Source organism: Phytophthora cinnamomi, assembly GCF_018691715.1.
Source record: "Phytophthora cinnamomi strain GKB4 chromosome Unknown Contig5, whole genome shotgun sequence".
NCBI lineage: Eukaryota > Oomycota > Peronosporomycetes > Peronosporales > Peronosporaceae > Phytophthora > Phytophthora cinnamomi.
The window spans coordinates 876,595-896,805 of record NW_027150938.1 but is presented as its reverse complement, the minus strand read 5'-3'; the positions used below and the strand labels follow the sequence as shown (position 1 = coordinate 896,805).

The 20,211-nt window shown below is 55.0% G+C and overlaps 10 protein-coding genes across 11 annotated transcripts; 3 read left to right on the top strand and 7 right to left on the bottom strand.

Annotated features, from left to right (window-relative positions):
* Positions 1–264: 264 nt before the first annotated feature.
* Positions 265–2,635, bottom strand: IUM83_09872 (uncharacterized protein; the record flags this gene model as incomplete). 2 transcript variants are annotated; one of them, XM_067934346.1, is made up of 5 exons in its annotated part: positions 265–480; positions 557–910; positions 985–1,005; positions 1,103–2,151; positions 2,419–2,635. In XM_067934346.1, 5 exons carry the CDS (start codon positions 2,633–2,635, stop codon positions 265–267), a joined length of 1,857 nt encoding a protein of 618 aa, XP_067799278.1. The 2 variants fall into 2 exon arrangements, with proteins under 2 accessions (XP_067799278.1, XP_067799279.1); XM_067934345.1 differs by having other exon boundaries at positions 1,736–2,151.
* A 359-nt stretch (positions 2,636–2,994) lies between these two features.
* On the bottom strand, positions 2,995–4,326 carry IUM83_09871 (CMP-sialic acid transporter 4; the record flags this gene model as incomplete). The annotated part of the gene is made up of 1 exon (XM_067934344.1): positions 2,995–4,326. One exon carries the CDS (start codon positions 4,324–4,326, stop codon positions 2,995–2,997), a length of 1,332 nt encoding a protein of 443 aa, XP_067799453.1.
* A 160-nt stretch (positions 4,327–4,486) lies between these two features.
* IUM83_09870 (Exocyst complex component 7) lies at positions 4,487–6,680 on the top strand (the record flags this gene model as incomplete). Its single annotated transcript, XM_067934343.1, has 7 exons — positions 4,487–4,552; positions 4,613–4,792; positions 4,867–5,742; positions 5,816–5,836; positions 5,927–6,253; positions 6,323–6,456; positions 6,539–6,680. 7 exons carry the CDS (start codon positions 4,487–4,489, stop codon positions 6,678–6,680), a joined length of 1,746 nt encoding a protein of 581 aa, XP_067799266.1.
* Positions 6,681–6,685: 5 nt separating this feature from the next.
* On the bottom strand, positions 6,686–7,664 carry IUM83_09869 (putative alkaloid synthase/Surface mucin Hemomucin; the record flags this gene model as incomplete). Its single annotated transcript, XM_067934342.1, has 3 exons — positions 6,686–6,755; positions 6,829–6,928; positions 7,001–7,664. The coding sequence occupies 3 exons, from the start codon at positions 7,662–7,664 to the stop codon at positions 6,686–6,688; spliced, it is 834 nt and encodes a 277-aa protein (XP_067799371.1).
* Positions 7,665–7,788: 124 nt separating this feature from the next.
* Positions 7,789–8,964, top strand: IUM83_09868 (putative methyltransferase domain-containing protein; the record flags this gene model as incomplete). The annotated part of the gene is made up of 4 exons (XM_067934341.1): positions 7,789–7,975; positions 8,049–8,124; positions 8,225–8,402; positions 8,485–8,964. 4 exons carry the CDS (start codon positions 7,789–7,791, stop codon positions 8,962–8,964), a joined length of 921 nt encoding a protein of 306 aa, XP_067799372.1.
* A 100-nt stretch (positions 8,965–9,064) lies between these two features.
* On the bottom strand, positions 9,065–10,158 carry IUM83_09867 (inosine-uridine preferring nucleoside hydrolase-like; the record flags this gene model as incomplete). Its single annotated transcript, XM_067934340.1, has 3 exons — positions 9,065–9,754; positions 9,837–9,927; positions 10,010–10,158. The coding sequence occupies 3 exons, from the start codon at positions 10,156–10,158 to the stop codon at positions 9,065–9,067; spliced, it is 930 nt and encodes a 309-aa protein (XP_067799322.1).
* Positions 10,159–10,370: 212 nt separating this feature from the next.
* Positions 10,371–11,842, bottom strand: IUM83_09866 (uncharacterized protein; the record flags this gene model as incomplete). Its single annotated transcript, XM_067934339.1, has 8 exons — positions 10,371–10,517; positions 10,626–10,737; positions 10,820–10,987; positions 11,065–11,230; positions 11,301–11,342; positions 11,413–11,518; positions 11,590–11,711; positions 11,788–11,842. 8 exons carry the CDS (start codon positions 11,840–11,842, stop codon positions 10,371–10,373), a joined length of 918 nt encoding a protein of 305 aa, XP_067799393.1.
* A 263-nt stretch (positions 11,843–12,105) lies between these two features.
* IUM83_09865 (uncharacterized protein) lies at positions 12,106–12,929 on the top strand (the record flags this gene model as incomplete). Its single annotated transcript, XM_067934338.1, has 2 exons — positions 12,106–12,833; positions 12,926–12,929. 2 exons carry the CDS (start codon positions 12,106–12,108, stop codon positions 12,927–12,929), a joined length of 732 nt encoding a protein of 243 aa, XP_067799373.1.
* Positions 12,930–15,917: 2,988 nt separating this feature from the next.
* On the bottom strand, positions 15,918–17,783 carry IUM83_09864 (Atypical/ABC1 protein kinase; the record flags this gene model as incomplete). Its single annotated transcript, XM_067934337.1, has 7 exons — positions 15,918–16,134; positions 16,210–16,310; positions 16,371–16,448; positions 16,523–16,531; positions 16,731–16,955; positions 17,028–17,598; positions 17,689–17,783. The coding sequence occupies 7 exons, from the start codon at positions 17,781–17,783 to the stop codon at positions 15,918–15,920; spliced, it is 1,296 nt and encodes a 431-aa protein (XP_067799394.1).
* Positions 17,784–18,120: 337 nt separating this feature from the next.
* Positions 18,121–18,639, bottom strand: IUM83_09863 (Small secreted protein; the record flags this gene model as incomplete). Its single annotated transcript, XM_067934336.1, has 2 exons — positions 18,121–18,250; positions 18,320–18,639. 2 exons carry the CDS (start codon positions 18,637–18,639, stop codon positions 18,121–18,123), a joined length of 450 nt encoding a protein of 149 aa, XP_067799374.1.
* Between the last annotated feature and the right edge of the window lie 1,572 nt (positions 18,640–20,211).

Sequence of the window (20,211 nt, the reverse complement as noted above, 5' to 3'; positions counted from 1 at the left end):
TTGATAGGTATACAATAGGAACTTCGTACTTCACTAAGGAGCCAGTAGCAACTTAGGGTGCCTTGTGGTCGATGAAGCTCGTCACTCGCATTTTTGTGGAGGCCCTGCGAAGCTTGTAGGGGAAGAAGAAAATATCAGAGAAAATCACACTTTGTTCAACAAGTACGTGTCAGATTGACAGCCAATCGTCGCCAAGCTCCGCCAGCAACGATCATAGGCGGGGTCTTCGCATCATCGTACACGAGGAGCTCCTTGCAAAAGCCTCTAAAGCTCCACACCTTCCTGCTTCCGCTTTTCGGCGAGCAGCATGGTCCGTCTCTCTTTCAATGCGCCAAGTTCGCTTCTGATGTCGTTCCTTCGGGCATTAATCTTGCGTAGAGCGTCGCCCTCCGGTTTTTGCGCCAGACTCTTAGACACTGAAGCTTGCTCTTCCTTCAGCTTCTTAATCTTCGCGTCCACATCGCTCAGTGCCGTTTCCATCTATGGTTACCGCATAAGCATACCGTGCGTCAGAATGATTCCAAGAAGCACGATGGCATCCCTATCCTACACTTACCTTTTGCTTGGACTTGAACTTCAGGTCAGCCTTCTTTTCTACCACTTGGTTAAATAGTGCCTTGCTCTCCTCCTCGACAACGAGACGGTGCTGACGCACCGCCTCCAGCTTCGCGTGCAGCTGCCGCACACGGTCCATCTCGTTCTTGAGGTCCCTCGCAACGGGATCTTGCGAGTCCATGTTCGCTTGGGCCTTGTGTTGCTCGAGTCGCTTCTTCGCATCTTCCACTGCCGCGGCGAGTTGCTTGTTATCGCGCTTGTAACGCATGCGTGCAGTGGCGAGAGCTTTTGCCTTTTCTTCAAGCGCCTGATTCTGCGCTGCTGTTTCTGCATTAAGCGCTCGTTGTTCTTCATTCTACACACCACAACAACAGCACGCACACAGTCAACACCCTCTTCATGTTTCCGGTTTTGTTATGCATTGCGTACCGCCAACATATCTTTTTCAGTCTGTCAAGGAACAAAACAACACACGATAACAGCATTTGACATCAGAGACATTCCACAACCCTCTGGCCAAGCAAATAGCAATGCTCAGGGAACGTACCGCCTCCTTGCGCAAAGCTTCTACTGTGACACGATGTTCTGAGACGCTGGCCTGGAGTGTTTCGTTTTCGGCTTGAATCTTTCTGTACTGTGCAACGAGGGCATCGAACTTCTTCTGTTGCAACGTGAGTTCCCGTGTCTGCTTGTCGTGCTGTGCACGGAGATCCTTCTCCAGGGTTTTCGATCGGAGTGTAGCCTCTTTAATCTGTTCCTCGAGATTAGCCGTCTTTTCTCGCATAAGTTCGTCTGTAGGTGCATTGGTCACGTCGTGCGCATTCACTAACCACATGACATCCGTCAGACTAATGCTTTGGTAGTCCTTGGTGTTGTCTTTCTTTCCGCGGTGGGCAAAGTTCACGTTCACCCGGAAGCCTGTCTGGGTTTTCTGGGCTGTGCGCATGAATGGGTCGTCATTGTCATCGAGAACAAAATCGTTTCCTTGACCGTTTGACGAATCGGCCCAGTTATTCGAGGTCGCCGAGGAAGCTAACGACTTGTTTCCCCCGACCGAGTCCGTGGGAGACTGGGGCACATTCTCGTCCACAAGTTGACGGTATCGAATCCATCGACGACGACGCACTGCGTCTGTGGGGTGACGTGACGCGTGACTGAGGTCATCGCCGAGCAGGCGCACAATCTCCACAAAATCTGCTGCATACGTCCAACCATCACGATCCACCGCTGTGTAGTTCTGATCAATCTCCCAGTCTGTCACCCATTCATAGCCAGCAGGGAGGTCGCCCTCGGGTTTTTCGTCCTGTCCTGCACCGGGAGCCGCGTGGCGGTCGCTGAACTGTTTCGGGTCCATGGGCTGCAGCTTGCCCTCGAGGCGCTCGTTCTCGAAGATCTCCGCGACCACTTGGCCGTCTCGGTCGACGTCCTGCGACCCCGATCCTCTCGACTGTGTGCCGGACTTGCCCGCGGGGGCGCCCGTGGTGTTCTGCAGCGACGTCTGCAGACTCCGGTTGGCCTGGTTGACGAGTGCCACCATGCGCGAGACGCCGAAGAAGCCTCCGCCCGCCGCCTTTGCGTTGTTGGGCGTGTCCAGACCTGCAGAGTCAGCGACGACAAAAGCAGCAGTGAGAACGCGGAGCAGTCAAGACACACATACACACACAATAACCCCTGCCGGGCGACGGGGTCGAGACTTGTGTGTTCACACATGCAAGCCCCTACGCTTGGTGTCCGCCTCCGTGGGGCGGTCCCACTGGGTTTGGCCCGAGGCGATGTGCAGGTAGTAGTCCCGCCCGGAGTTCCGGCTGCTAACCAGTCGCCATCCCGGGGGCAGATCTTCTGGACTAGACGAGGAGGAAGTACCTGCAGCTCCGGCGGCGCCCGCGGAGTTGGAGCTGGCCGCGTGGTTGGCGGCTGCCGTGGCCGCCGCACTCTCCACGCTGCTGTTGCCCGGGAGGAGGCTGCCGCCGCCGCTGATGCTGCTCATGGCCGACGCGGCGGCGCCGAAGATGCTGGCGCTGGTGCCGCCATTGTTGTTGTTAGTGCCCCCGGAGCCGCCCAAACGCAGGCGCGAGATCATCCTGCCGGGAGGGTGGGGGGACGAGGAGGGGGGGGGGGAGGACGCTCGGGGCACGGGGAGGGGGCCGAGACGGAGAGCGAGCGAGCGAACACTTCCTCCTTCCTAGCTCTTCCTGCGACGGATGCCTCGCGTTACACTGAAAAATTGAATGCCGCAGGAGTGATGATCCCTACTTCTCCCTACCCTAGCCCTCGGATTCATGTAGCACGAAGGTGAACCCAACGGACATGGCTACAACACCTTCAACTGCCCGGTGTTGCAGTGTTGTTTTACAGCCTACTAATGGTGACATCGATTTATTTATACTGTATAAGGAATACCAGCAGCGGGTTCCTGCCGAGACGACAAGCGCAACCAGCTCACTTGTGCGTCTGGCTGTGGCTGTTGTTGAGTGACGACTCGATCGTGTTGGAGCGAGCGCTCTCCAAGTCCTCCGACTCGACCGGCAGCATCGAGTACTGGGACTTCTTCAGCTGGAGTCCACGTATAGGCCTCGGCGCCATCGACGACAACGACCCGCCGTTGCTGGAGGTGGTCGACGCCGTGTCGGTGTCATCGTCGTCGTCGTCGTTTTCTAGCTGCTTGAGCTTGGCCACACGCCTCTTCCCACTGCGCTCAGTGACTCCGCTGGTCGAGCCGTGCTTTTCGGAGCACGAACCCGAAGAGCGGCGCGACTTGGCTGCGTCAGTTGGTGGGGTCGCGTCGATGTGCGCCAGCGGGTGGTGGTAAATGTACATGGAGATGATGAGCACCGTGAGACCGCAACCGAACTCTAGCGACGGCGAGAAGGAGAAGAAGATAATCGAAAAGAGCATCGTCAGCATCATGGCCATGGAGTGCGAGTAGACGCAGGCGATGTTGTCTAGGTACTTCAAGATGAAACCCATGCCGATGCCGCCGATGCTGTTCACCGCCACCACGGCCAATGTCCACCCGTTGTAGCCGTGGAAGAACCCCTCGGAGGAGATCGTTTCGCCCTCGACCAGCAGAACCCCGGCAGCATTGAAGATAATGCCGAAGACATACATCTGGACGTTCTGCCACAGGAACGGGCAGCTCGACTTCCGCTTGAATGTCCACTCAGTGAACACGCTGGCGCAAGACGATATCGTCACGGCCACGAGCACCAGCAACACGCCGACGATCAAGTCCTGCGCGCTCTTTTCCGCAGCAGCTTCTTCCTCCGACATCTCCGTCTCGCCGCTGCCGCTGCTGCTGCTCTTGCTGGCAATGGACTCCTCCATCTGCCGCAAGTGGTTGGACTGACTCGTGAGCACGCCCACCACCAGCAGCACGATGGCGATCTTGCGCAGCTCCGAGAGCGGGTGCTTGAGCACGAAGCGGAAGAGCACGGCCGTGATGACGATTTTGAGGTTCCAGAGCACGGAGAGCGTGGCGGCGTCCATGTAGCGCAGGATGACGTAGTTCAGGTTGTTGTCGATGGTGTAGAGGAAGGAGGGCACCGCGTAGTAGAAGGCCTCGATGGGCACGAACCGCGCGGGCGCCGGCGTCCCACTCGCGGCGATCGCCGTCAGCATGAGCGCCAGCTTGAGCACCTCGATGAGCAGCGTGACGGTCGTGCTGCTGTACGGGATCTTGCCGTCCCGCTTGGACGCGCTGATGCACAGGTTGCCCGAGCACATGAGCGCGGCCACCGCCAGCATGCCCGCGAGCATGCGCAGCACCTTCATCTCGCCCCAAGTGTCCAGCAAGTGTGACGACTGTGGTGCCGAGTCTCAACGTGGTGACGTCGCTTTTAATTCGCGGGTTTAAATAATACGCGCCGTTTTATATAAAAAGGAGGCGTAAAAAAGCCGCGGACAACTTCAAGATCGCCGCTAACTTGTAGCGATGGAGGTCTACGGGGCGTACGGCGACGGCGTGGCGCGCATCCGCGAGGCGGTGCTGGAGAACCAGGTGCGCAACGGGCGGCCGACGTCGCGTGTGTAGAATGAGTCTGATGCGGTGCGTGTTCAGCTGCAAATGCGGCAGGTGGAGCAGTCGCTGCTGGGCTTCCAGAAGGGGCTCCTGGGCGTGGAGAGGGAGATGCTGCCGGTCTACAAGCTCACGGAGCAGCTGCGGGGCACGCAAAAGAACATCGACCTCAGCGTGCAGGAGCTTCGGCAGATCAATGAGAACTTCGTGGCGGCTCACGAGGTGCAGGCGCTTCAGTCACGTGTCAGTTGCTAGGAATTAGAGAGAGTTTTAACTGCGTCGTTGTTCTGCTGAAGCTTGCGCCGGTGCTGCTGAACGGCTCCAAGTTCGACCAGGACGAGTACGTGAAGGCTCTGCAGAAGCTGCTGGTTGCCATCACCTTCCTGGAGGGCCACCGCTCCTACGAAGGCTCGGTGAAGGCGCTGGACCAAGCCAGGGAGCTGCTCGTCCAAGTGCGACGCAAGTGCATGGCCGACTTCGTCAGCGTCGTGAGCGTGCTCTCCAGAGGGGAGCGGGTTGACGACGGGGGCTTGAAGTGGGTCGAACCCAGCAAGCATGACGTTTCCAGAGCTGCGCAGCTTCTGGACTACTTGGTGATATCTGGAGTCGACCGGCCGGAGTTACTCCGGGAGTACGGCAACCAGCGCTTTGATGTCATCAGGATGTTTTTAGGCGAGGATCCCTCCGGCAGCTCCATGGGATTCGACTTGACCACTCCAGTCACCTCATTGTCAAAGTGTCTGAAAGATATCGAAGTCACGATTGAAGCGGAGAAGGTCTTGGCTGGGCTCATTTTCTCCAATGAAGAGCTGGCCAACGGGGCATTCCGGTACTCGGCACACCAGGTATTGGAGTCTTGGAAGAAGGACATCGACTTGTCTCTACGCTCGCCGAAGCAACTTGATGCTGTCAAGCTACTGCTAGTTCACGATTTGTTACTAGCGCAAATGGAAGCGCTAGAGGCGGCAGTCCTACCGCCGCTGCTACTACGTGATCGCGAAGGAAAAGGGCTGGAAGATCCCTGGGTGTTGTCTAAAGCTGTGAACGGAATTGTCAGCGATCTTGCAGCGACTGCGAAGCAAAAACTCTTTACATTTCAACCTGGATTGGTTGAGGCTTCGGGAGATCGAACGGTTACCAGAGACGGCAATGTGCACCCGATTTCCAGTCATGTACGTGCGTTTGTAGCTGCATAGTGCTGTCATGTTATACGCATTCTGACATTTTCAAATGTGCGGGCTCTAGACCCTGAACTTTCTTCGAAAGGTATGCGACCAAGCTAAACCACTGAAGGTTTTGCTAGCGAGGGACTCGGATGTAACTCCCGTTTCATTCGTTGACACGGTCATCGTCCAGCTTATCGAAGCGCTCAGAGCAAAAGCGGATCAATTGAAAGGAAAGGAAAATCTGAAGCAGCTCTTCCTCGTGAACAACTTTGGCTACGTTACCAACTCGCTGCCTCACTGCATGCAACCGGATGACGCCGACTTGGAAAAGCAAATTCACGGCACCATCAAACCCCGCGTGGAGGCGATGCGAAACGATGCTCTCGGCGCCTTTATTCATCTCAGCTACATATCTTTCAAGGAAAATCTGAACGACCCAACTGAGACGCTGCAGTACGCGAAGGGTGGCAACATATTGACCCTGGAAAGTGGAAGACTGCTGAAAGAGAAGTTCTCGGTAAGGCTATGACGAAAGAATCATGATGAGTTGCATGCTGAATGTACTTGGGTCTGTCCCCTTCTGCAGAAGTTTAACGATCAGTTGGAGGAACTACACAAAACCCAGAGAGCGTACGTGGTCGCTGAAGTTCCCATTCGTCAACACCTCATTCGAACGGCGGTCGACACTATCATTCCAACGTACAAGGCTTTCTACGAAAAGTACGTAATCCTCTTGGTCAAGCTCTGGCAGCTTTACGTGATGTTTATTGCCTTTGGGTATATATATGCCATGATAAAATAGATACTCGGTCATCCAGTTCTCAAGGAAGCACGCGTCCAGGTATCTGAAGTACACTCCTCAAGCGGCCCAATGTCTTCTAAAGGAGTTGTTTACGGGTGAAGCCTCTTCGGGAGACAAGCACAGTGAAGTCAGCTCGTCATGATATGATCACCTAATTGGGAGCCGATGAATCGAGTTGGTGGATGCTTCCGTGGCTATTAAATAGCTCTCATCGGCACTTCAATCATGGCATACGACAAAGCAATGAGAGACTGAATGCAAAAACAAGCTAGCTTTCAATCGCGACACACCTTAGACAGACTCCAGTGATCTCCGTCCCTGGGATCTCCATAATTCGCTTCAACACGCCGTCTGCACTGATAATCGAGATCTTCCCGTTGCTGGTGCTGCCTACTACACGAAAGCGCAAATTGAACATTAGCTCACCTTCTCGTTGGTACGATCTCGCGCGCCCATCCATACCTGAAAAGTCGTAGTGCCCCACATACAGAGTGCCGTCCGCAGCGCAGGCCACGCCGGACGGCCCCATCCCGCCTGAGAACTGATAAAAGACGCTTGCGTGGTAGGCGTTGTTGGGTCGCTGTTGTAGTCTGAGCACTCGGTTCTGCATGGTCTCGGCCACGAAGAGCGCGCCAGTCTCGAGCGAGACGGTGATCCCCCACGGGTGCGCGAGGCACTCCATCACGAGAGGACGCAGCACTTGGCCGCCACTGGGGCTGGACGCGATGCAGAAGACGCTGCCCCGCGGCTTCTCGAGCGTCGTCTCACCCAGCGGCCCGCTGTCCGTGAAGAAGAGCGTGCCGTCCGGGGCGAACGCGATGCCGTTGGGGCCTCGGAACGCCCGGTCCTCGTACGCCTTGACCATCACGCCGGGCTGCGCGGCGTCGTCCACCCGAAGGATGGCCGCGTGCGCGCAGTCGGCTACATGCAGGCGCCCCCGGCGGTCGAACTGGGCCCCGAACGGCTCGCCGCCGGAGAAAACCACGGCTGTGTGCGCGTCCGGCGGCTGGAAGTGGAAGACCTCGCCCGTCTCGGCCGACACGTAGTAGATAGCGTCCCCGTCGGCCTCGTCGCGGGCCACGAACGGGCTGCAGACCTTGCCGCCGCGGCACGTGATGACGTCCATGGAGCTCCCGAGCGATTGCGACTCTCCAAGATCGGCGGCGGATCGGGGCCTCTGATTGGCGGAAATGGGACTCGGTCCAATTGACTGGCATCAAGCCATTACTTGGACCAGGGCCATCAGTGCGATGAGCGGCAACAAGAATCCGACCAACAAGAAGCTGGAGGAGCTCGTGGAGCGCGCAGGCGTGAGCAAGCTCGTGCTGGAGGACCCCGCGCAGGTGGTGTGCGACGACGAGTGGACGGAGGAGCGCGAGCGCCTCGCGCGCGAGCACCTGAGCCAGGACAACTCGACGATCCCCGAGTTCTGGCAGAGTGCGTGCGGCGCAACTGACTGCGTACTGGTATTTGGCCTCGTACTGACGGCGCTGCTGTGCGTAACGAGCAGATAAGTACGAGAAGGAGGCGGCCAAGAGCTGGGACAAGTTCTACAAGCGCAACTCCACCAACTTCTACAAGGACAGGTACTATAGTACTGTTCACTGGCCTGGAGATGTTTGCTCCGCGCCAATGCGCTGTAACGCGTGTCCGTGGTTGACTGTGCCGCTGCGTCTTGTGCTGCAGACACTACCTGCACCTGGTGTTCAAGGACCTCGGCGTCGTGCCGGAGGGCGGCGAGACGAGGACGCTGCTGGAGGTCGGCAGCGGCGTGGGCAACGCTGCGCTGCCGCTGCTCGAGGTCAACCCGGCACTGAACATCGTGGCCATCGACTTTGCCGACTCAGCTATCGACCTGCTCAAGGTATGGCTGCAGACATATTGGTTGATGTGTAGCCATTCTGCGCATCTAATACTGATTCCCGTGTTGCGGCTTCACGTTGCAGAAACAACCGCTGTACGACGAAGCTCGTGTGGCGGCCTCGGTGTGCGACATCACGAATGATGCACTGCCCGACGCTGCGTTCGCCAACGGTGGCGTGGATTTCGCGCTCTTGTTGTTTTGCCTGTCGGCTCTGCACCCGGACAAGATGAAAGAGGCAGTGAAGAAGGTGGTGGCGGCGATCAAGCCCGGAGGCAAGCTGTTCTTTCGTGACTATGGCCGATACGACCAGGCGCAGCTTCGTTTTCGCCCCGGGTGCAAACTGCAGGAAAACTTCTACGTCCGCCAGGACAACACGCGCGCGTACTACTTCACGATCGAGGAGGTGGAGGAAATTTTCACAGAGGCCGGCCTCGTCCTGGTCGAGAACGAGTACATCCGACGCCAGTACGCCAACAGACAGCAGAATGTCGTGCGCTTCCGGGTGTGGGTGCACGCTATCTTTGAGAAGCCTCTTACTACCCCGGACGCAGTGCAAACTTAAGCAGAAAAGCTGACAGCAGTACTATATTGCACCACACTTCTACCAACGAATACATGTTCTAGACGCAGTTTTGTGAGTACAGCACAAGTTCAAGGCCTCGTTAGGCTGCAAGGTGGTGAAGCAAGGCCACGAAAACGCGCGTGTCAATCTCGGTCACGAGCGTCACGTTGGCTTTGTCGGGAGGGGAGTCGTAGTCCCAAACGCAGGCACCGCGCTTCTCGTCGGGAGCCAAGTGAATGCGGCCCTTCAACGCAGGCGCAGTCTTGATGTACTCCGGGTGCAGGAGGATTGCGATAGCGTAGGCGTCGCACGGTAAGAACCCTTCGTGCTTGCAGAACGACCGCGTGAACTTCCAGATCTTCTTGATGTAGTCGCCGTGAGCGTTCACCTCCTCGTGGAAAATGTGGTCGAAGGTTTCCCACGGGAGAGAGTTGTCCACGCACGTCTCGAATGGCACGACGTAGAGCTTCTTGGCGCTGCAGTGCTGGTAGACGATGTCCGTGGCCTCGGGGTCGCAGCTCACGTTAAACTCGGCGTGAGGCGTGTGGTTGCCCTGGCCGCGCGACAGACCGCCCATGACCACGAGCTGCTTCACGTTCGACATGAAGTCCGGATCCAGCATAATGGCCAGTGCGATGTTGGTGAGGGGTCCCACCGCCGCGATCACCAGCTCCCCGCTGTACTTGTGCGCCAGGTCGATGAGCGCGTGCACAGCTTCGTTGCGTCGCGCGGAGGTCAACGAGGCCTCCACCTTGCCCGACTGGCCTCCGAGTCCGTCCGGTCCGTGGCCCTGCAGCAGTAACAGCAAGAACGTTTGAACATCAGCCGATCGCTTGGACAGTAAACCTGACTCGACAGACTGGCCGACGCACCTCCCACTTCTCGTCCGAGACGCTGCCAATGATGGCCTTGGACGCCCCGCTGTACACGGGGGTGTTGGCGCGTCCGGCGGCCTGGAGGATGCTGCGAAAGAGAACAACCCCAAGCGTTAGAGGTCGAGTGTATGTATCATCGTTCCCTTCCACCATTTGCTTCCGCGACGCACTGGACCACGTTGTGGTTGGCCTGGTGCACGTCCACGTTGCCGAAGACCGTGGTGATGCCCACCACCTGGTCGCCAGGGAAGGCGTGCAGCGCCATGAGGATGGCCACGGCGTCGTCCACGCCGGCGTCGGTGTCCACCACGAGCCGCATCGTCCGACTAGTCGGATTGCCAAATGGCTTCACCTGTTGACCTGCATGTCGTACCTAATCGAGACCATACAAACGCGCCATACACGTTTGTTAAACAGTCGAGACAGGAATTGTAGACGAAATGTATCTTCCGATGGTAAGATTGATGGATTTCTGGTCTACTAACTGCAACTAGCGATACAAGGGGGTTGGCGGGCTGGCCAAGGCGCGCGCTACTTGTCCACTAGTGCCCGGATTTTCTCGGGAGTTGTGGAGTCGTTGTAGTGCAGACTGCAGTACTTGATGGTGTCGAGCAATTCCGATGTTGCTCCGTGCGCGTTGTGCTTCCACTGCACGAGTTCCTTCACGCACCGCTTGATCTGAGCACGGGTTGACCGTCAGTTAGCCACGATTGTCATGGTGCGGATGGGTTGCTGCTGGGTCTGTGCAACCACACAATGGCACGAGAAAGCGGAGCAGTGTCGTACCTTGACTTCCGATTTGGAGCTGAACGCGCCGTGGACGGCGGTGTGGTCGTACAAAATGATGGCCCCTGTCATGGCGCGCAAGTAGTTCATCATAGGACGCCCATCCTTTGGTCTGGCATTGAAGACAGCGTCACTTCATGAGATTCTTCTGCATTGACACGCCCACCAACGAGCACATAGTAAACACAACGTACCTGCTGCCGGTTAGAGAGGAACAGCGCGAGTTCGCAAGCACAGCAGAGACGTCAACCGCTGCTGGTTCCTTAGTCATGGCGATCTCGATCGCTCGGACCAGCACCTTCAGCATGGGGCAGTGATCGGCCACAAAAAATGACATCGCGTTGAGTGGGGCATCGGTGAGACTACAATGGACAAAACGTCTCCACAGTGAGATTCATAGCCGCCGATGGGCAAGCAGCATCTGCTTAGCGTGGCATACCTCTCGAGTTGGTTCGAAATCGCTGCGTTTACTGCTATAAACCGCCTAAAATGGCTGAGGTCATTCTGGATATCTGGCGTCTTCGTCTTGAGACCGTCGAAGCTCACGGCGAATTCTACCAGACTCGCGATCTTTTCCATCAGGAAACCTGCCGCCTTCTTGGTTGCTGGGCGGAATACAAAATAATTGTAAGCGTGTAAAATGTGCTTCCGAGGCAAAGACAAGTTGCAGCGCACATTTCTGACTGGAGATCTGGACTAGCGCCGCAAAGATTGTCTCTGCGCGGGCAAAACAACAAAGCAATTAGACTATCATGGACATTATTCGTGGGGGATGCGCTCGTAGTACCGATATCGATGGCAAGATCGTATAGAGCTCGGATCATGGCGATGTTCGGGGCTAATCTCGTGATAAGCTCCGCCTTGAGGTCCTCGTTATTTGGGTCGCGAATAGTCTGAGTAGACATTGAAGATGTGAGTCCCAAGGAGCAGACCCAACGATCGACTTAAGCTACTAAGCCCCCACTTTTTGGATGAGGAGCAGGCACCCCTCGTAGCACTGCATTCGTGCTAGCGCGTTCTTTGCCTGGCCGATAATATCGTCCGATTCTGCAGCGAGGTCTTGGCACATTTGGTCGATAATGGCCTCTGCGCGCCCAACAGCAGAGTTCAGGACCACAGGACAGCAGGGGCACGAGTAAATTGCCAGCACAACTGATCGTACCGGAGAAGCTTTTGTCGCTGCTGTGGCGCAGCGAGAAGTTGAACATCCGCGGCATCCTCGCTGTCGATTTCCAGCGATCGGCACAACGGAAGGATGGAGCGGTTCTGCGAGACACTCGCACTGTTCGCGCGGGATCCTGCACGGACGAGCGAGCGGAGAAGAATCTCGCCCCAGCCTACCTGACTTCCGTTGGGGGTTTATGTATAGCGCTCATGAAACGACTAACTGCACTCGAGCGCGAGGCGAAGAACGGTGAACGATGGATGAATCAACTACGCTATTCTTGCGGTTCAGCGATGGCGGCACATTGAGTCGGGGATGGCCGCCAACGGGATATTCAACGACCTCAATCTCGTACTGCAGCTCAACCAGCACATCCAGGGCGTCGCCATCACCTCTGATGGCGCTCGACTCCGCACACCCGCGACAGCGACTTCGCCCGCAGGAACTCTTGCTAAGCAGACTTCGTTCAAGGTACTGACCGATCTCGAGTCCGTGAGCTACTCGGAGCCACACGAGGATGCGCAGTTCGACCACCAGCGCTCGGTCTTCCTCTCGGTCAGCTCATGCGACCTGCCGTTCCACTTGCAAGGAGACAGAGACTTCAACGAGGCGAGCGCTATGGCCAGACGACGAGCGCTGAGATTCTCGGAGTTGATCAGGACCCGCATTGAGTTTCTGTGGGAGGTGGCAGGCGGAAAGAAGCAGGCGGAGATGGCGCAGCGCATTCGTCAGCAGCAATTGGAGGAGAACAAGCAAGGGCGAGATCGACGAGGACAGCAAAGCGTTCGTCGCGCAGGAGCTGCCAACGGTATTAAACCTTTGCTCCCTACACTGGAGGAGCTGGACGAAGTAGACTACATGGCTCTCATGCTACTGATTTTCAAGGTGCTGAGGGATGATTTCGTGCTGGAGCTGGCACGCAAACAGATCCAATGCGACTGGGAAGTAGACAGCCACCATGGAATGACGTTGACCTTTGATCAATTCTTTGCTGCAATTTTTGAACTCGTTGACGTTTGGACGTGCGATATGGAGGAGGCCACGTACGAACGCTTCCTTCATTTGCTCGCTCGGCGAATTACTCGCCGAGTCGTCGTCTTTTTAGATGGGGCTGAACTGAAACTTGCACTTTCAGATAATTTCGCGTCTGAAGTCGTAGTGAAGTCCATCCCGTTACGGACGATTCCTAGATTCATGTCTGTCGCCCACGTTGTTGCTAGTACTGGGATTACAACCGTCGGAGAATTGGCGCGAGCGGACCCAAAAATGGTAGAGCGTGAGCGAGTTGACTTCATCCAGCGGAAGAATGGAGGTGTTGTCCCGGATGGGCTTAGCGAAGTGCGTAAGATTGGACACGACCTGCAGACGCTTCTCGCAATGTTCAAAACCATCGCTCTTCAGTTCGAGAATATTAACTATGCCCTGGAAAATAACGTATTGAGAAGGCTGCCGAGCGCAGCTGGCCCTCGACCACTACAAAATGGAAGTGTCGTACAAGCTGGAGAGATGAATAAGGGGGCTAATGCTGCTGATCTGGAAAAGCGCCACATCAACCGAACACCCGGGGGCGGCTGGGACTCGGACGGCAGTCGCTCATTCGAAAGCAGTCCCGCCAAGAACCGATCACTGACAGCACAAACTGCTGACTTATCCAGAGAAAGTGGTGGCGGAGTTAGGCAAGCCCAAGCAAACACTGGAGGAGGAACAAATCGTGCATTGACCGAAGACAATATCAGTTCGGGCCCGCGGGCACGTGACAGTAGCCTAGTTCAAGGTAACAATGGTGGCAATACGCTATCAACGACAAGAAGTGGTAGCACGCTGGATAACAGAACGGACAACTCGAACATTAATACCCGAGTTCGAGGTGCTACTGAAAGCAATTCTCTTCACTTCCAGCCCCTCAACACAATTCACGACTTGCAGCTTGCCGACGCGGGTGTGGTGAATGCACTGCGCTCGACCTTTTTGATTGAGAAGGCGATCTCAATTGAGCGACAAACTGAATTGCCCGAAATTCGACAAGAGCTGACCAAGTTTGGTGTGGGTGTTGAGGCAACGACGAGTTCAGACGATGCGGTCCGAGATCGCTACAATGCTCTTTACGATCTACTAGTGTTGCGAGATGGCGAAAGCCTTAAAACACTTGCTACGGTCATGTTAGAGCAAATCAAATTTGAATTAGGTGTGCATGGTATAATTGTTGACGACGAAGAAGACGTCGAAGAAGTGTACGACGGCTTCTATGCGTCTGTAGTGGTGGGGACAGGGGAATCTATTGTCCAAGATGCCCAACGTTGGATGGAAGGGACACTACAAGGTAACCAGGTCAACGATTATATTCGGCATGACTATCACGAGCTGAAATCCACTGATGAAGTGAAATTACTGGGCACCAAGCGCGGGGATGAAGAATTTCTTGCACTTCTGGCTAAGGATGCAGACGTTGAGGATGAAGCTGCTGAAAACGTCAACAAGTCACCCAGGAGGAAAAGCTCAAGCCCAATCCAACGAAAACCGAGTCGAGCTGTTGCTTTGCCTATTCTGTCGGCTGGGGTTTCCCAGGAAAATGAATTTAGATCGCCTGGGCCAGTAGACGAGTCTTTGCCTCACGTATTGCCTGAGGCAGTGGCCCCTCCAGCGAAGACTGAGGCAGAGCATGATGTCGGCGAAAAGAAAAAGAAGTCAAAGAAGAAGAAACATGGGCAAGATAAAACTTCGCATCCATCCGAATCCTCGCATCCCGTTCAGTCTTTATCGCCTGTAGAAAATGAGCATTCGGAGCATTTTGCTCGGAACCACCAAGAAAAGCGGTCAGCTTTGAATCACAAGCCCAAACTCACGATCTTGATCCAAGACAACACGCTGGCGGTGGACGTTTCATACAGTAAAATTGTCGATGCTAATGAAGGTTCAAGTTTGGGTCCACCAATTGAAGCCACAGATGCTTCTATACCTGATGATGTCAAGCGGAACAGACCAACGCCAACGCCTCGCCATGGTCGACCAAACTCGGGGATTGATATTGAGTGCTCAGGCGATAAAGACCACCACGATACATCTGACGAGCAGCCAACGCGCGATGCTCTGAATATTGCAATTGAGTTTGAAGAAGGCAACATTGAAACTGATCCAATCGGCCCAAGAGTTGATGTGGAGAGGTTCGTTGTCTACATGTGTGACTGTACGTCTAGTAATGGAGATAACTAAGTTTATTTTTCTTATCGTTTAGGTCCATTTCAATGGAGCCCAAGGTGCCCAAGATCGTGGTCGGTGGCTCACCAAGCGCGACGAATGTGCCCGTAACTGGGCGCTACATCCAGCTCCTGGGTTTGGGAACAGTGATAATTACCAAAGTCGAGCGTGAGTTGTTCGAGCTATTAAGGTCTCATGAAGGCCTCGAAACGGATTTGGTAGGTAGTACCCCCACCGTTTTGCTGTTCGACGAATGCCCACAATTCAAATTTATTGATTGTGAATGCTCAGGTATGCTTTGACATTGGTACTGACCTCGACACAGCGCTCGCTAAGCTCCAATCTATTCAACACCACGTTGGGAACCGGGTGATTCTTTTTGGCGGAAACGCTGATGAACCTGGTAGAACACAGCAGGTTGCGCTGGAGTGTCTTGCGCACGGAGCACTATACTTTGCAACGATACCGTTTGACTTTCCGCGACTACGAGAGAAAATTATGTCGTTTTTCGAGAACTCGAAGCAGCCGTACATCCTCCGACAGCGAAAGCCGCTTGGTCAGGCAGCCCAGGTAGGCTCATCAATTGGTTCTGGAAGTCTCTTCGCGCTACATGACGAGCCCCGGAAAGCCTCAACAAGTGTGGCATTCGCTAAAACACCTCGACGAAAGCTCGCGGTAGCCATCCCAGCGTTACCCTCTTTGTCACGCTCCCCACGAGAAAATTTTCAATCAATTCCTCAAGGGTTGAGTGAGCCTCGACGGGCCGATTTCACCCCGATTGCGCCCAGTACACCTCGGTCCTCACAGTCCAAGAACCGATCACCGCGTTTCTCGACAGCCATGAACAAACTAATTCGATGATGTCGTCGTCGCAGACTACCAAGTCAAAATTGTCTACTCTGGAATTTAAAACACTAATCTAATAGCTTTTCTCATCCTACACGCTTGAGTTTCGCTGGGGGCTCCCCCTTCGCGTACTGGATAGCGGCCATAACGTAGTCCAGGACGCGAAGGCGGAAAACGAGGTTCAGGTGCTCCCACCAGTAGCTCAACGAGCCCCAGACCCGGATGAACCCCTCTTCTCTAGAACCGGAGTAGAACGCGGAATGCCCACTGACAGCATAATCACCCATGATTGAAAATCGCTCCCTGCCCAAACAGAGCCGTCATTGTCAGTGCCGACTACTGTAGTCCAAACATCTCATGACCCAGGTTACTGCCTACCTGGTGGTTCCTCCCAATTCCTTGTTTAGAGCACGGATCATGTTATTCGTCCGGAAGACAAATAGCATGTCTCTCGGAAGTTGCTCCAGAAAGTCGGTGATCTGCGCATCACACCGTTACTTAAATCACCCTGGCAACTAAACAAGTTGTAAACTACGTACGTTCGAAAAGCGCATGCTTTTAAGATCTTCGGACAGTGCTTTGCGCTCCGATTCGCTCATCGACGCGTCCAGACGTCCCTTGTGGTTAATCGTTCGGTATGTGAACAGTAGGGGCAAGTACTTCGCGAGCTCACCAACACTTAGCCTCTTACCGCAATCTTCTAGGAGAGTGCTGTCCCGCATTAGCATGGCTCGCCACAAATCGCAATACGTTTTGCGGAAATCGCTATCCAGTTCACGGTAGAGCCCATGGTCGAGCAAAACTAGCTGCTCTTCGCGTTTGACTCGCGGATCGGGATTGCGGCGCACAAAGATATTACCAGCGTGCGGATCACAGTGAACAAACCCGTGACAAAATACCATTTCACTGAATACTTCACACAGAGCACGTGCGACTTCAGGCGGATTGAGGCCAAGTTCTTCGATGGCACCAATCTCGGAGATCTTGGGCGCCGCGATGAACTCCATCGACATCATTCTCTTCGTGCTCAAATCATCGTACACGACAGGCACGTGCACACTCATGTTGCGCTTCAAGCAAGCTGCAATGCGTCGGCTGTTGTTTTTCTCGTTCTCAAAGTCCAGCTTCTCACACACACGCATTGCCAATCAATGAGTCACCACCAGTAAAGTTGAATGTTGGCAAACTCAACATACCTCCGACAGCAGCGCACGCTTGAATTCGGGATACAGCCACTGGATCTGAACGTCAGGGAAAAAATACTCGGTGAGCTGGAAGGCCCACTTGATGACTCGGATGTCGGCTTTCATCTGCGACTCTAGATGAGGGTACTGGACTTTCACGGCCAGCTCCCGCCCGTGGTGGTCCACGGCGTGATGCACCTGCGCCAGCGACGCAGAGGCGATCGGCCTTCGGTCGAACTCTTTGAAAACCTCCTGCCAGGGTCGCCCCATCTCGGCCTCAATGGTTTGAATGGCCTTCTCGAACGACACGGGTTTGGCTCGGTCCTGCAGCTGAGCCAGCGTCTCCGTGTACTCTTTGGGGAGGCCGTGGTTGAACGTCGCCAGCTGCTGGCCGAACTTGGTGTAAACGCCCCCGTTCTGGAAGCACAAGTGCAACAGCCTCTGGGCGATGCGCTGGTTGAGGCCCTGCAGCTTGGGGCGGTAGTCCGGGTCTTCCCTCTCGATGCCCTTAAAGTGGCGTCGGTAGTCCCAGACCACTTGCCCCCCCGTGGCGATAACGCGCATCGACCGGGTCAAGACGTTGCTGGGAGATGGAGCACGCATGAGAGGATGGGGGGCGCCGGTCAGTGCACGGAGGAGAGGGCGACGCCACAGCATGATGCATGCTCCTTACCTATTAGCTTTGTCTACCACGTAGGCACCGCCGGAGAGCAGCGCGAGGGCTGCGAGCGAGCGCCGCGAGCGCCCGGAGAGCAGGCGCGACGTCATGGCGCAACGGCAAACAACGCGGAACGTGTGGTAGTCGTCTTCGAGCGGGGAATTGTTTGCTGCGTCATGCTGGCGCTGCGAAAAAAGGACAAGGACGGTAGGACGCTGGCATCTCGAGCGCCCGAGGTGAACGTCGGTAAGTTCGACCATAAGGCAAACGACATCTGACAAGTTGAGCGGACATATATGTATTAATACTTGTCGTATTATCACAACAAGTGGCGTGCACAGGGTTGTCTTGCTTCTCCGCCACCGCAAGACCACCTACCGCCGCACTACATCGAATCTACTGAGCGAGGCTCGATCAGTGAGCCCCGTTTTCGAACTCACTGATGACTTAGACGCAGTTGGTCTTGCCGACGTGGAACTGGCCCGTCTTTGAGTCCTCGCAACCGCACTTGCTCGTCTTGGGGTCCTTGATGCAGCCCGTGCCAACACCCGGCTTGGTGCCGTTGACCTTGATACCACTGATACACATAAACATTAGCACGATATATCCCAGCTTTGCTTCGATGACGAACGAGTAGATCACTTACTCTTGCCAGAGGAACGTCCAGCAGTCCTTGTTGACGATCATCTTGGAGTTCACCTTACACGTGTAGGCGTAGCAGTCGCCGTACGGGTAGCCGTGGTTGCCGTCGTACTGGTGGTCCTGCTTGAAGACAGCGTAGGTCTGCTTGTTGTGGGTGCGCGTGTTGTGCGAGCACTCAGCGGCCTGGATGGCGGTCGAAATCTTGGTCACCTTGCAGTTGTGCAGCTTCGGGCACTTGCCCTTCACGTTGGCGTGGCATGGGGCCAGAGTCGCATTCACGAGGGCAGGGGCGACGAGGAGCAGGAGGGCGAGTGAGAAGCGCATTCTGGTGGAGGGCTTGTGCTCTTGGAGGAAAATGAACAAGTGAGCCAGCAGTCAGTGAGTTCTTAGTATGTACATGTACATACAGCACAGTGTTCACTGGTACCGACGGGGCCAGCTCGCCAACCTGTTGGTTTCGAGCACCATCTGTGCCTCTTTGCTTGTGGCCGCCAAGTGCTCAACTCGACGAAGAGAGCACGCACCGTGCCAGTTTTCCAGCTGGCTTGCGGTTTCGCTATCCGCGATGGTGCGGCGTCGTTTGCTGTACGTGCTGTAAATAATACACACATATACGCGGCTCTATTATAGACTATAATACTTTGTAGGTGTGTAAAGAAGCCACATCAAGATGTCTACTAGACAGTCTAGGCCCAAATTGAGTCGAGCCACTAAAGGAGGCTACATACTACCTACGTCGTACAATATTAATGTTAATAACCTACCTACCGCGATGTATGCTTGAAGCTGCATGGGCGTGAAGGTTGCTGCCAGGAACGCAGAACTTTCATGTACGATTGAGCCGTGAGGTCCTGACGACTGTTCCAACCTGGTGAGAGACGGTAGACATGAATTGCTCCACTACGTACATGTATTACAGTCAAACCTGTTTATATGAGGCCCCGTTGGTGGCCATCTACAACAATGACTCATATAAAATGGACTCAGTTAAAAAATATTATGTGGTGCACGTAAAGAAATCGCGCATAATTCGCTGCCGCTTGTCAGCCGTGCCACACTTGCCCGACTGCGCAACCTGCCTTCTTCCTACTTCAGCCACGTCGACCTGAGTGCAACCAAGCGGCGCCGAGTGAAATTCCCACAGTTCGAGCGGGAACTGAGGGAATTTTTCTTTCAGAACGAAGCTAAAACGGCAATGGCGGACGACGTGCTCCTGCTGAAGTGAGTGAGTATTTGGCAGTGGACGAGGACGTGCCTGCGCACGAGCCAGATGTGATAGTGGACGAAGCAGCAGGAAGATATGCAGTTTCGCAGGACGAGCAGGGGGAGGAGGAGGAGGACCAGGAACCCACAATTCAACCTGCCATCGCTCTGAGACACTGCATGGAGCTGTCTGCATTTCTGTTTCAATGCGGAGAGCAGACTGATAGAGAACGAAGAGCTTTACAGACCGTGACCGCTTTGGTTCGGGAGACTACGGTGAAGGCAAACCCGGGCCTTGAACGTCGCGTAGATCCAGTCAGCGAGCATGGGGTTGTTCATGCCAGGATTCTGCTTGAGCTTTAGGTGCACTTGGAGCTTTTATTCTAGCGTCAGACAGGTGCGAGGAGACATTGCGAGGGAAGGAGGCTTGCGTTGGGCGTTGGGCGTTGAGCAGTGGGGGCTTTGAAGAGTGTGTGGTCGTGAACAGTGTGAATCAAATAAACAGGTTAGACCTAATTTGGTCCTCCAAAATGTGACTCATATACCTTGTATACATATAAACAGCGGTTATACAAAAACTAAGTGAAATATTTGGTAGCAACAAAGCTTGCGTCAAATAAATGGCAAGGCTCAAATAGGGAGGATCATATAAACAGGTTTGACTGTAGCAGCAGTATTTTAAGATAATCCCAG